The sequence below is a fragment of the Melozone crissalis genome, unplaced genomic scaffold (genome assembly GCF_028551555.1).
Source record: "Melozone crissalis strain CALT ecotype California unplaced genomic scaffold, PUWL_Pcris_2 ptg000027l_1, whole genome shotgun sequence".
NCBI classification, from domain to species: Eukaryota; Metazoa; Chordata; class Aves; order Passeriformes; family Passerellidae; genus Melozone; species Melozone crissalis.
Genome location: NW_026535805.1, coordinates 10928200 through 10941513, shown reverse-complemented (window position 1 = coordinate 10941513; position 13314 = coordinate 10928200). Strand labels below are relative to the sequence as shown.

Sequence of the window (13314 nt, the reverse complement as noted above, 5' to 3'; positions counted from 1 at the left end):
AATACAACCAATTCAGCAATCAGTGTTTCTCCCTGGACACTCCAATGAGGTGAGTGAGCATCAGTTTCTCTACTTGTCCACGGGTACCAGCACAGGATACACATTACTCTGCCAAGGTTTTGAAACTCCCCTATCTGAGGGCAGTGAGGCACCATCGGAGTTGGAAGCAGATTGTTGCCCTTCTAAACAGGTGTTAGCAGAGCACAGCAACCCTCAGACCTGTGCATCAAGTATTTGTTGGAGAACTGCCCTCAAGCATGCCACTCCATTGTCTGCATCAAGATCCACTTTCCAAATATTTAGAAATGAACCATCAACTCAATAACTTCCAAGATCATATCAGAGCCTGTGTAACATGTGTCATTGTTCATAACACATGCATCAGTTTTAATGCACAAATCATATCAGTGTTTCCTCCTTTCAGCTCAGGATTTTGGTCCATCTCACACTTCCAAAACAGTCATGCCCTAGGAACAAGAGGGCTCCTTCACTCACAGACTGCAGAAAGGCAAAGAACAGATTAACACATGAAAAAGTGACCAGAATGTCTCAAGGCCAAGTTCATTAGGATCATCTGCAGAGAAAAGTTGGTAACGAAAGCAAAAGCTTACATCCATTTATATGAATAGTTTTGAGGGTGTTTGAATGATTTGGATGCTTGCATCTGGAAAGCAAATGAACCAGTGCCTCAGCTCAGTACAGAGTTTTATACAGTGGACTGAGCAACTCAGGCAAGTCTCACAGTTGTAGCAGTAGTTACAGCTGCTTTCTACCTCTAACCCTAGCAGCAGCCCTGTCATAAGATAGCAATCTGGCTTTTTTCAGCTTCTTGTGGTTTTACTGTTTCACTCAGCCCTAGAGAGTCCATGGGCTGCCTAGCACAACTGCCCATGGTAAGAATCTGCAAAATGCAAGCAGGACAAACTAGCACAGCAAAAATGCCTTGCACACTTCTTGTAGCAGTCAGGCTTGGATAGAACATTGGTGTACCATGAAAGAAAAGAGATAAGAACGCTAGAATAGTGGCACTATAAGTCTATCTGCTTAGAAAATATTTTCCACGAGCACTACTTCCAGTGCTCATAATTGCACTCAGCCCACTAACAATAATTTGAAACTAATGGGGTTGGTTAAGTCATTCAGAAGAAAACAAGAAATCATATTAAGCTGAAAATTAGTTAAGAGCTTGACTGGACAGCACACCAAATTCAGTACCACAATGAAAATAAACATAACATTAACTCGCTGTGCTATTTCCACAGAGCTCTGAACAAAGCACTGCAACTTAAAGACTCACTTTAAAGTATGATCAGTATAGTCTTACCATCCACTCAGGTACACCATATTCTTGTGTGAGGTCTGCCTGTCTTTCTGGCACATACAGCAAACAGTAGCAGTAACAAACTTTCCTGAACAAACTCAGGGCATTCCTTGACCTATGGTGGTTCTCCCAGCTGCAAACCACATCACATCACATGGAACATAACAAGGAACAGGTTTACTGAAGTGAGAAAAATCAGACATCTGAGTAGCTCTATTTTAAAGATATTTCTACCTGTATTAGGAATTACACAGATGCACTAGATTTGAAATTTGGAAACTGATTTTTTAGCAACTGTTTCTTGTTTCTTAATCATAACATGCCCACATACCATCACGATAGAGCCTATAGGATTGTTTGATGAGCCTCTGAAGTCACAGGCACGATAGGGAGTTTCTAAAGCCTCCACAGGTAGACAAATTTTTATTTTATTTATGCTGTCAAAAAGAGCATGCTTACAGTAAGACTGCAAAGTAACTTGCAAAGCATTTGAGGGCTTTATCCTTTGTACAGCAGATCAACCTGGTTTTTTTCCATAATCAAACATGTGAAGGTGAAATTATAGCTTGCAAGCCTATGCCAGAATTTTAAAGCACAAGCATGTTTTTGAATTAAAAATACAGCCTTTCTTAGTATAGACATGACCACAGACTTCATTTACATTAAGTTTCTAACACCCTCGACAAAGCTCAGTTTTACGAATTCATTCCTATGAAAACTGCTTTGCATAAGCAGTTAAAGTCCAGCAGGAAACCAAAAAGGTTGTTTGCAATGAGGAAAACCAGCAAGTTCCATAGGGTTTCTCTTAAGTGTCTTCATTTGTGTTTTATTTTGAATTTACCTGTGGCCCCAGGACACCTATGTTTTTGAAGTCTTTAATTTAGAAAAAAGTGTGGTTACATGTTTTTTTGGCTTGAAGAGGAGGGTTTGTCTGTCCCTTAATGGTCAGCATTTCCTCAATACAAATTGCAGCTCAATGAAGTGTATCTGGGCTCCCAGCTCTGGAAGAGGACAGGGAGTTTTACAAGGGAATCTGCTCTGGCTTAACTCAGTCTCCATCTACATGAGAAGTAGATGCCTCTATTGAGTGCCTCCCCCTGTGAGATGAGCTGTGGACCAATGCCCAAAACTGCCATTGACATCAACAGGCTGAAAGAAAGCGCGAGCAGAGCCCAGCAGTGCGGTTCTCATGTGAGCCAACAATGGAGAGGTTATTCAGAGCTAAGGCAGAAAATCAGAGCTAAACCCCAGCCCACGCCAAGGACAGCTGTGCTGTTGACAGCCAGGCTGGCTATTCTACCACTCCAAAGATTGTCTCATACAGCATTTCCTAGAGTGTTTACTCTAGTCACAGGCTTGGCCTTAAAAGCTCAGCCAGCTTCTGCCTATTGAGCAGTAATGGCTGCTGCGCTTTCAAGACTCAGACATGCTCTGGACAAGCTCCTTGCTCCCCGTGCATGGTGACAAACTGGAGCACAAGCACCCAGTATTAATAGTTAATCAGCACCATCACATGACTGCCCTGTTCCTGCTGTTACCACTCATACTACCATCCCCCTCCTTCCTTCCCACTCATGGGCAGTGCCCCATGGGAGACTGCTGGGTGCAAAGCACACCCGTGTCACGTCTCAGACACCAGTGCCCAGCCATGCTGGCAAGGAAGGTGTTCTGCTTCACAGACACAGAGCTAAGCAAAGCCAAGCTCTTTGTTTTCCATTCCTAGGTACCATCTCTTCTGTTTAGTGCTTTGAACAAGTCTATACCCAACTGAATTCTAAGCAACAGCAGCCCTTGTTATCCTTTGGCTGCTGAATTCTAAGGGAATTCAACACTTAGTGGTGGTAAAGTAGGAACAAAGAGAAAAAACCAAACTAATCTATCTCTACTGCTTATTTCAGCTTCTTAACCTATACAACACAGTCAGAAAAACAAGCAGAAAACTGCCACCACCATCAGATGCCCTCTGGACTATATGACGAATAACTAGATTGTTTTTAAATAGTCATTCACCCTCTCCAGTTTCCTGGCCATCCAAAGAACTAAATTGTAAGGCTCTCTCTCTCTTTTCAGGAGTCGCTATACCAAGCAAAAGATGGAACTTAGTACGCCTGAAGAGAGATCCATTCACCCGCAGACCAAACACAGCTTGGGCAGTGACAGCATATGGTGGAGCCACCCGCAGACTCCTCCTCTCCCCAGGCAAGGATGAGATATTTGTATCACAGCGAGCCACATGCTGAGGGAGGAGTGGGCAGGGACAGGTATCTGGCCAACTCAACAGCCACACTGGGACCCAGCCCAGGCAGCCCCTCCAGTCCAGCCACATCAAGGCTGGGGGAGGTGAGGACAACCCAGCGCTACTGCAGAGAAAGTCCTGACCTTCACTTCAAGCAGCATCTCCAAGCTGGTGTTGTTGAAATATATACACAGGTTGCAGCAAAACTTCTTAATCCGTCAGGCTCTTGAGATTACTTGGGCTGAACTCAGGGACTGGGAAACAACATGCCAACATTATCCTCCTACACAGTACTGTGTCAAAACAAGAAAGAAAATATCCTTCAGAAAACCTTATTTGAAAAGGACCAGAAGTCAACACAAAGAGACAGAACAGAACAATGTTATGCTGCAGGATGGCCACCCTTGGGGATCCAATCCAGCACCCACTGTCTGACTACTGCTCACACCACATCCAATCACATTTTAACCAGTTGTATTGTTGCTGCAGTTAGGAGCTCTTGGTTTTGCTGAGTGATATTTCCTGTGGCCAGCTGGCAGCCCATCATAAAACACAGCTAGCAGATATGGGAGACTGGGCTCTTCCTTCTATTAGTTCAGTAGGAATCATTCTATGTGGTGCTTTGAGTGCAAAATGCTAGAGGTCAAAACCCCAACCTTGTCCATTCATATGCAGAGCTTCTGGCAGATGTTTTCAGGTGGAAGTGCTTTACCTCCTTCCCAATTTGCTCCTCCCAGGCCTACCTAACCATCAGAGTCAGACCAGGAGTTCAAGTCCTACACAGCATCACTCAGGACTTCTCCCTGAGTCACATCCCAAGGCCACATGCCAGTGGTGCCATATGCCCATTTGATCTCCTCTCTTTGGACTGCAGCCAAAGACTCAGCTCTAGTCTAATACCTTCTTACCAGGCTTTAGAGCTTTGAGGAAAAAAAAGAAAGACAGCAGGGTTGGGAAGGTAGCCAGCAAGCCTGCCAATCTAAATGATAAGCCCTTGGCTTGAACCTCAGGCTCATAATTTTCTGCCACTAGTGCCAGGTGCTATTATTGTCCCTTTGGGAATCTTAATACAACAAAAATACTCTCTCTACCTCTGTCTCTGCCATTCTTAACCTTCCTATTCCACAGATCTCTGCTGCTTTTCAAACTTCAGCCACATCAAATTTCCTTCCCTCATCTTCCTTTTGCTCAACCAAGCTCTCTGGTGCTATCCAAATGGCCCTGACCAACCTAATTCCTGATCTTTTTCATGATTCACAGTAGCACCTCAAGGAACCGCGTTTCAGATGTTTCAGAATATTTTCTAGCTATTGGCTCACCCTCCCTTGGTAGTCCAGATGGATATATTCACCAGCATGCAAGCTTCCAGGAAAAGGCAGCAAAATTACACAGCCACATAGCCCAGGAAAAAGAGACCGATAAGTACTTCCAGACAGCAGCTCATTTGTCCACCTCCCTCTTGAACTGCTGTCCCTTTGTACATGTTACAAAAACAGAACAAAAATGCACTGAGACAAAACAAGGAAGGAAAACATCAAGGGAGAAGAACAGAAGCATTTGGCTCTAGGAATGGACTACACATTCTGTGCCAGGGCTCACACAACAGTGGAAGAGGTGCAAAGAGGGGCGTGTGCTCAGAATGAAAGTCTGCTAGCAGCACATCTGAAAGGTGAACACAGTATCAACAGACACCATGGAGTGGGCTTGCACTAAAATTAATTCTGCGTTTCAACAATGCACAGAGAACAGAGATCCTCCTGGAGAAGCTGTTGGCATCCAGGCTGTATAACTTCCAGAGCGCCTTTGCAACCTCAGCCATTCTGTGAGAATGCTCTAATCTCTGGTACACTGGTTGATGCCAAGACTTGAGGAACAGGACTAGGTTATCCTGCCTGCCTTGCCTTTGGCATTTACAAGCTGGCAGCAAGATGAACCTTACCTTCAGTAAAAAGACAAAGTCAACTTACTTGCCTCTTCCAGGAGGAAATCATTATGCTTTTTAAGAAGCAGCTAGGCCAAGTTGTACATGGGTTACTCCTCTCTTACATTCCAATTCATCCAGCTGCAGCTGCACACAGGCACTTCCTAATGTTTTTGCATGAATTAGATAACCATCCAGGGAACACTTATGAGACACAGAGACAGAGGTATCTGCTGCTTGGCAGAGTCCTAATCACCTCCTTGGGGCTAGGTGGAGTTCCTCATGATTTCCCCTGCTACTGAGTCTCTCTCCACCTCCCAGACAGCCTGTTTTCCCCCCACTGTCAGACTATCAATGATGTCAGCAAACTGAACATAAGCTAGCCAGCACTGAGCCAGTCTACAACAGAGATCAAACCACTGGAGAACACCTCAGCTCCTCCAAAGATGCAAAGAACAAGACACCTTTACCATGCCCCATCTCCCACTCATATGGCTGGAGTCCCAGAGCCCCCCACCATGGAACTACGTCCTCACAGGCAAGCAGACCAGACAATGCCATTGATCACGTTCAGCCCCAGATTCCCTCACGTTAAGACTGCCTTGCAGCAGCCATACACAGCATTTGTTTGCTGGCCACTTCAGTGCCAAACACTGTCAGGGTTGAGACAGACAGGCACTTCTGTGCTGGAAGAACAGCTGCTGCAGCATATTTCTGGGGGTGAAAAACTAAAGCAAAATTGCAGGAGGTTACCAGAAACAGAATTTCTCATGCTCCACTGATGCAACCAGTTTCTGCAACACTTTCTTTACTATGTTGCTTCAACAAGCCCACAGACAAATAACTGCTATGGCCCAACTTCCCACACCTGAGAGACAAGTTCTGGCACTGGGCCCCTTAAGAATTATGCTCAGCACAGGTCCCTGAACTCCACTCAGTCACTCTGGAGAGTGAGGCCCAGGGCAGAGACTGTGCTGAAACTACCACCAGCACCAGCAGTAGATTTTCCAGCACCCTCTTGCTGCAGAAAGCAGCTCAGATGGGCAAACAGATGGTAACAATTCTGCAAAGGCCTGGATTCAAACGGGAGGCCAAGAGGTGAAAAGGACTCACGAGCTCACACGTGGAAGCTATCTGGAAGCTATTTGTCAAGTCCTGGAGAGACGGGCAAGGGCAAAACCCAGCTGTGCTAAGGATATGGCAAGCTCACCCTGGAGCCATTAACAGCCCAAAGCCCAGACCCCAGTGCACCAGGGTCACACACCGGGGCCTTGGTCGTGTGTGGTGAGTGCTGTTCTGCAGCCTCTGTGCAACCGGTATGGACACAAAGGAAGTTTTCAGGGCTGATCACCCCACCAATAGCTCAGTCCAACCAAAATTCCAGTACTGAAACATACAGCAGAAGGAAGATAGTCTTGATATCACACAGCTAAGCCCAAATTAGGATTCTCATCAGGCATTTTATCCAGGCCATTCCAATGCCAAGTCAAGATGAAGAGACACTCATATGTCTTGCACTGAAACTAGTTACCCACCAAATGGGGTGCAGAGCCTGCAATGAACAATCCAAATGTTAGCCTAAGATGCATTTTTCTCTTCTCAGATAGCCTTTTTCATCCTATCATCTCATTGCATTTCAAAGAATGCATTAAGCCTCCAAAAGAAAATGGTATTGCCGCTCCACAGAGGAAGCTAAATAAAGAGCAGCTGAGATCACTTAGCTTGTTCAGCCTGAAGAAGAGGAGACTGAAAGGACACCTCATTGCAGTCTAGAACTTCCTCATGAGGGGAAGCAGAGAGGCAGGCACGGCTCTCCTCTTTGTGGTGATAGTGACAGGACCCAAGGAAATGGCCTGAAGCTGTGTCAGGAGAGGCTTGGGTTGGATATAAGAAAAGGTTCTTCACCCACAGGGTAGCTGGGCACTGTAAGAGGCTCCCCAGGTTTGTGGCCATGGCACCAACCCTGCCAAGATTCAAAAAGCAATTGGACAACACTCTCAGGCATATGGTGTGATTCTTGGTGCTGTGCAGGGCCAGGATTTGAACTTGTGGGTCTTTTCCAACTCAAGATATTCTATGAATTTTTGATTCTTTCTATTCATACAAGCAGGCAAACCACAGCAGAAAGCTCTAAGCAAGACATGAAACCTATCTAATCACTCTGCAGCATACCTGGAAATATACCCATGTACCCACACTCTTTGCCTTGTACTTCAAAATTATGCTTTCCATATCAGGCACTTACCCACACCAAGAACTTGGACTGCTTGTTGTACCACCCCAAAGCTGCTGTCCCCCCAGGTGATCTCTCTCCCTGCAAATGCTATGCTCTGACTTCACAATCTTCTTTAAGTAGATTTCAAAGGTGCTCCTGGCAGTCCCACTGAGCAGCACAGGAGGATCCTTTACTTCCTCTCTGTTTACACAACATGCCAAGACCAATTAATCCCCTGGGAATGAGCTCAGCAGCTCCAAGAAGTCTTTGTGACACCCTAGACTTCCTTATGCCTCAGGTGAACCTGGAGCCTTCAACTTTGAACCCAAGGATGTCCCTGCTCTCCCTGACCTTGTGCTCTCAGCACTGCCAAAAAAGCCAGATATGCTAAAGTGGCAGCAGCCATGCAGGGTGGCAGCGGGCTTCACTAAATAGCAAGTGGTTGGCAGCAGGGCCAGCAGGCAATGATGTGTCTGCCCAGGGACCATGATCAAGGGGTGCTGGGAGAGGGCATTCACCCAGCAAAGCGAGTGTCTGCACAAGCCAGGGCATTTCTGCCCAATTAAGGGAAGAATAGAAGTCTTCTGAGCTCATTTTCTAAGCCTTTGGAGAAGTGAAGAAAAGCATGCATTGAAATGTCCTCGCTCGGCCTCAACAGGGAGACACTGGGTGGCCAGCTGACCAGCCAGGGTGGCAAATGCATCTGCCAACAGTCCAAACTCATGTCTGGGACACAGAAGGGCTGAATCACTGTACCCTGTGAAGGTGGAAAGGCATAGCCTGGCATCTAACCAAAACAGGGCTTTTTAAACCTGCTCCTGGTACAGCCTTCCCTGCTGCAGGAGGCTGAACTGAAAGGCATGGACGATGGAGATTCCCCTTTATTCACATGGTAAGAAAGGACAGCAATTCCCTAACTTCTTTAAAGCACTCTGATTGCCCCCAACCCACTTGTCTCCCAAATTTGCTCCTCTTTTTTACCAAAAGGCACCAAATCACTGGAATACAGGGAGACATTTGGATACCACTTGCCATCAACTCATGGGAGGAAGACATCCCAACACAAACCCACTCCACACCTCAACCCTCTGGACCAATATTCCATCACCATCCAACATAAAGAGAATTTGATGCAAAGCACTTGGCATCTCTTCATCCACCCCTGAGTTACCCATACCACCTCACACCCCCAAAGTGTCTTCTTATCTCACAGCACATTTGCTTCAGGCACAAATTCATCTTGCCTGATACTCTGTCATCTGTCAGCTTCTCAGAGCTGCAGGGATGGGAAGTAAGGCTCAGGGATAAGAGTGAAAGCCACATCTGCTGCTCAAAAGAAAAAAAGTCTGGCTGATAAACTTTTCAGCTGTGTTCTCATGGGCAAGCATATGATAGCAAGGATAAGAATCACAAAGCAAGAAAAGCTTGATGTTTAGAGCCCAGATGAAGCCTTAGAGTAGCCTGTTTAACATTAACATTCCTCATATGCATCATTTACCTGACTAAGAAACACAGGATCCCACACACTGCCCAGGCAGTAAATAAGAGCCATTTTTGTCAGAAAATGGAAACAGACAAAAAACAAACACCCTGGTCCCATTTTGTAAGTGGGAAACGGGGGGCCTGAATAACTTTCATAGGAGAAATAAGTACAGGGAGCAAGCAAAGACTCATCATGAAGCTTCAAGATGTTACTGGCTGAAAGTTAACCAATTAGAGCTATAAAAATAATACAAATGACCAAATAAAATATTCAGGCTGCATTTCACTGTGCATGCCTGTGTCATGTCATGTTGTGCCCTCAGTGCACTTTCTGCCAAATTAAATCCACCAGCTGACTATCCTTTCTTTATAACATAGATCCCACAACCATGGAATGTTAATGACATCCACAGTAAAAATGTTATTTAAAAAACACACTGCCACTTCCACTCTAGGTTTCAACTTCTTTTGCAAAAATCTTTGCCACAATTAATCCAGAAGCGTAGAGAGCAAATGGACAAGGAGGCCAATTATTCTCACAAGGTTTTCCCAACAAAACCAACAGTTTGGAAAGCTCGTTTAAATTAGCCCCTAACCTTTATCAATACACTCCTGAAGACAGTGCTGAAAGATGCTTAAGGGAGAGCAGGCTATGCCTGGCATCTAAATCAGAGCAATCACCTGGGCCAAAAGAAACATTTTCTCATTTACTTATGTGCACTCTGAAAAACTAGAAGGCTGGGCACAGCCTTAGCAGCTTTCTTCTTCTCTCGTAAGGATGTGAGACTAATTAAAGTCTGTCAGTATCAGTAGAAGATTTGGGTGATGTGAAATGCAAGACTGGGCCTTTTGAATGTTCTGTGAGCAGAAACTTGGCTAGAAGGTTGAAAAGGGGGTGAGGAAAACCGTACTGAAAGCACAAGTCTCTGCATTATGTATTCATGGGAGGTATGCTGCCAGCAGGACTGAGAAAAACCAACAATGTAATAGGGAAATAGAAATCTCACTTTTAGGGTTCTTAGAAAATAAATGCACAGTCCTTTCTTTTAGTGGGTCCATCTTGTAAGCTTTAAGGAATCGTTGCAAGCAAGGTTAAAACTAGTACATCCAACAAACCAGAGGCAGTGAAATTCTTTCCTAATGAGAGGAAATTCAGAACTGAAAATAATTGTTTTTAACTTACTGCAATGTACCAGGGCCAGCAGATGTCTGCAGATATCCTTTTAAGCTGACACTACACCAGTGCAAATAGAAAAATAATGAAGAGACATGAAATACTAACTCTACAGCAAGGCCTTTTGAAAGAGAGGTGCCAGATGGGAACTGCACAGGGCAGCCTGCCCCATTTCCCAGGCTCTGCAGAGACAAGGCAAACTTCTAGCATTTCCACACCTCAGTCCAAGGCCAAACTAAAGTCCTGCAAAATCAAGAGTAACTGCATCTACAACAAAATGTACGCAGTTTGTGAAATGTTAAGAAGGCAAAAAGTTCTCTTTTACATGGCTATAAAACTGCTACGAGGCATAAAGAGATCTAGGCCCAAGGAGCTCAACAAGTGTGGAAATTCTTTTCATCATCAAGTTGACAACCCCTTTCAGCAAAGTCTCTTTTTATACAGGCTAAGCCATTAATTTATTTTGGAGTAAGTGACATAGGTCAGATCATGGAAGCAGTGGTAACTCGATGAAAGCAAATGCCAGCAATTTTGTTCCTGTGCCATGCAGTGAACTGGACAGTACAAGTGCTGCCTTCCTCCTGGGGTAGCAAGAGAACAGCCCAAGCGTGGCAGGAGCCACTCAAGCAGCAGTGCCTTCACCTCTCAGGAGGGCTATCTACACTTACCCCAATTTATCCTAGACAGACAGCAGAAGTACCCTGAAAGTGTGCCCCGAAGACACAACCACAAGAACCAACCCTATGAATTTACTGAACCTCACCTCTAGCCCCACATTTCTCTTCACTGAGAAAAGCAAGGCACAATTCTTCCCAAGAATGTGAAACCTAGATATATTCTCAGAACATCAAAGAAAGAAAACACAATTCCTACCATTTGCTGTACTTGTGTTTGTACAAAAGTAGAATGCAATATGGAGATTGTTTACCTAAAACCATAGTGTTTTGTTCCCTTGGCCTATCAGGGCCAAGACTGTGTGTGTGTCAGGACTGTCAAGTGACAGTCACAAGATTTGGTGCAGTGTGTGCAAAGTTGAGTGCTTAGCAGATTCAGTTTTAGATGTATAAAATAGTATAATATAATATAGCAATTAATTAGCCTTCTGATATCCATAAAGTCCTCCTCATCGTTCCTCCTTCATCAAGGCCCTCACAGCACCGCTATACTTGCCTCAATAACCCATTTCTGTCTTTGCTTACCAGGCCTTTTTCTCAAGCAATGTTGCTTTCCTTCCGTGAAGCTCTGCCTTACCTGCTGCATTTTTTCCAGGTCAAGGCTGGGCCTGCTGACCTTATCCCCATATCCCTGTCGGTGTCTCTTACAAGGCATGACCTGCTCAAGGCCCGCCCCGACGCTGGTGAAGATCAGAGGTGTGGAGGCCGGGCTGCGCACCAGGGGCTGCAGTCTCTTGGGAGGGGAGGCACTGAACAGCACGGGGCTGGGGCTGGCCTGGAGGCCGTCGCCCCGCTCTGCCACGGGCCGGAAGGACATGGCGCACAAGTTCTTCACTTCCTCGTCGCTGGAGGAGGCGTTGTTGCCGTCGCCGCAGCAGGTGAGCCGGCTGACCTGCGACCACTTGCGCTTCTCCGCCGCAAACTCCCGGTTGATGCGCTCCAGCTCCTCCTCCGAGCTGTGCCGGTCAAGGCTGGCGTGGAAGAGGGCCCGAACCTTGCAGCATTGGCTCTCCTGGTTCTGGAGCTGGTTGGTGGCCAGAGGAGTCAGGGCACAATTCCGTCTTCTCTCTGGTGGGAGGAGGAGATTGAGAAGTGGCAGAGCACATCTGAGTCCCACAGCCTATATAAAACGGGCGCGTTTCCTCCTGACCTGCTGTTTTCATCTCCTCCCAAGTAAACATCTGAGCTGTTTCCCCACCTTCTCTTCTCCAGATAAAACACCCCCCCCAGCTGAATGCTTCCCTTTGGAAGTTTACAGACTTTTTTTCAGACCAGACTGCTAGATGTCATCCCCTTTCAAACCATCACCTGGAAGTCTAGTTCCAGAGAAAGAACACAGATCTGTCACCCACCTCACCTCCTCAAGGTGGAGAAGACATGAGCTTACAAATGTGTTGCTAGGCACTTGCCTCTAGCCAAATATATTAACTTCTAGTGACCAGTTCTCCGGGCAGAAGAGCCAAGTTAGGCTATCCTAAGCGTCACCTTTATGGCTCAAATAAATGAGATCTGGTTTCTGGAAATCAAAGTCCTCTATGACAAGACTTGTCACACAAGAGAGCCTGTCTTCAGCCACAACCTAGGCATGCTTTACCTCTTCTGCTGAGCTCTTTTTATGCTAAGCATATGGAGCAGGGATCTGAATTCAAACAGGACATGTCCTGTAGGTCAGGAATTGAACTTCTGCTTCCTCTGCATAAGAATCTGCTTGAACCTGGGCACCAGGGCATACACTAATGGCAAACTTAGCATAACTTAAGAGATGCATTTACTACAGATTTCACCTGCAGCTCTAAGCTACTTCATATCAAGTCCAAAAACAACAGCAGAGCACCTATATCTTCTCTATCAAAGACTCTCACTAGATGCAAGAATATAGCTGCACAATACCAACAGTCTAGGAGGAAGGGAGAGAGATAATCAAATAATGAGTCCAGGGAAATGAATAAACTGAAGGTTAAAACTCAAAATAGCAAGGATGAGGAAACCCAGAACAAAGATGATCCAAGTGCAAAAGCATGGAATAGAAGATAAAAATTTAGTCCCAGCTCTGCTGCTGGCACAATTGTGGATCATCTCTGCCCCATGTCTCAGCACTGGGACTTTAGCACATGGTTAACAATGTCTGTTTCTGGTGATAAAAACGCAACTGCAGCATCTGATAACACCAGCCTCTCCCTGTGAGGTCCCAAATGCTTCAAAGGTGACTGATTTAATGCATCTGTTTGTGATACACTGGGGACTGGGAAGGAGGCACTTGCAAGAGCACGAGTGAAAAGAAAAACTGACTT

At 45.6% G+C, this 13314-nt stretch overlaps 1 protein-coding gene across 4 annotated transcripts in view; it reads right to left on the bottom strand.

Moving 5' to 3' along the window:
- Nucleotides 1–13314, bottom strand: part of LOC128939191 (uncharacterized) — a 104772-nt gene that overhangs the window by 71717 nt on the left and 19741 nt on the right. For all 4 annotated transcript variants that reach the window (XM_054280016.1, XM_054280013.1, XM_054280014.1 and 1 more), the window contains exon 3: nucleotides 11601–12091. In XM_054280016.1, coding sequence (XP_054135991.1) covers nucleotides 11601–12091 — 491 coding nt within the window. The remainder of the gene's footprint in view (nucleotides 1–11600; nucleotides 12092–13314) is intronic.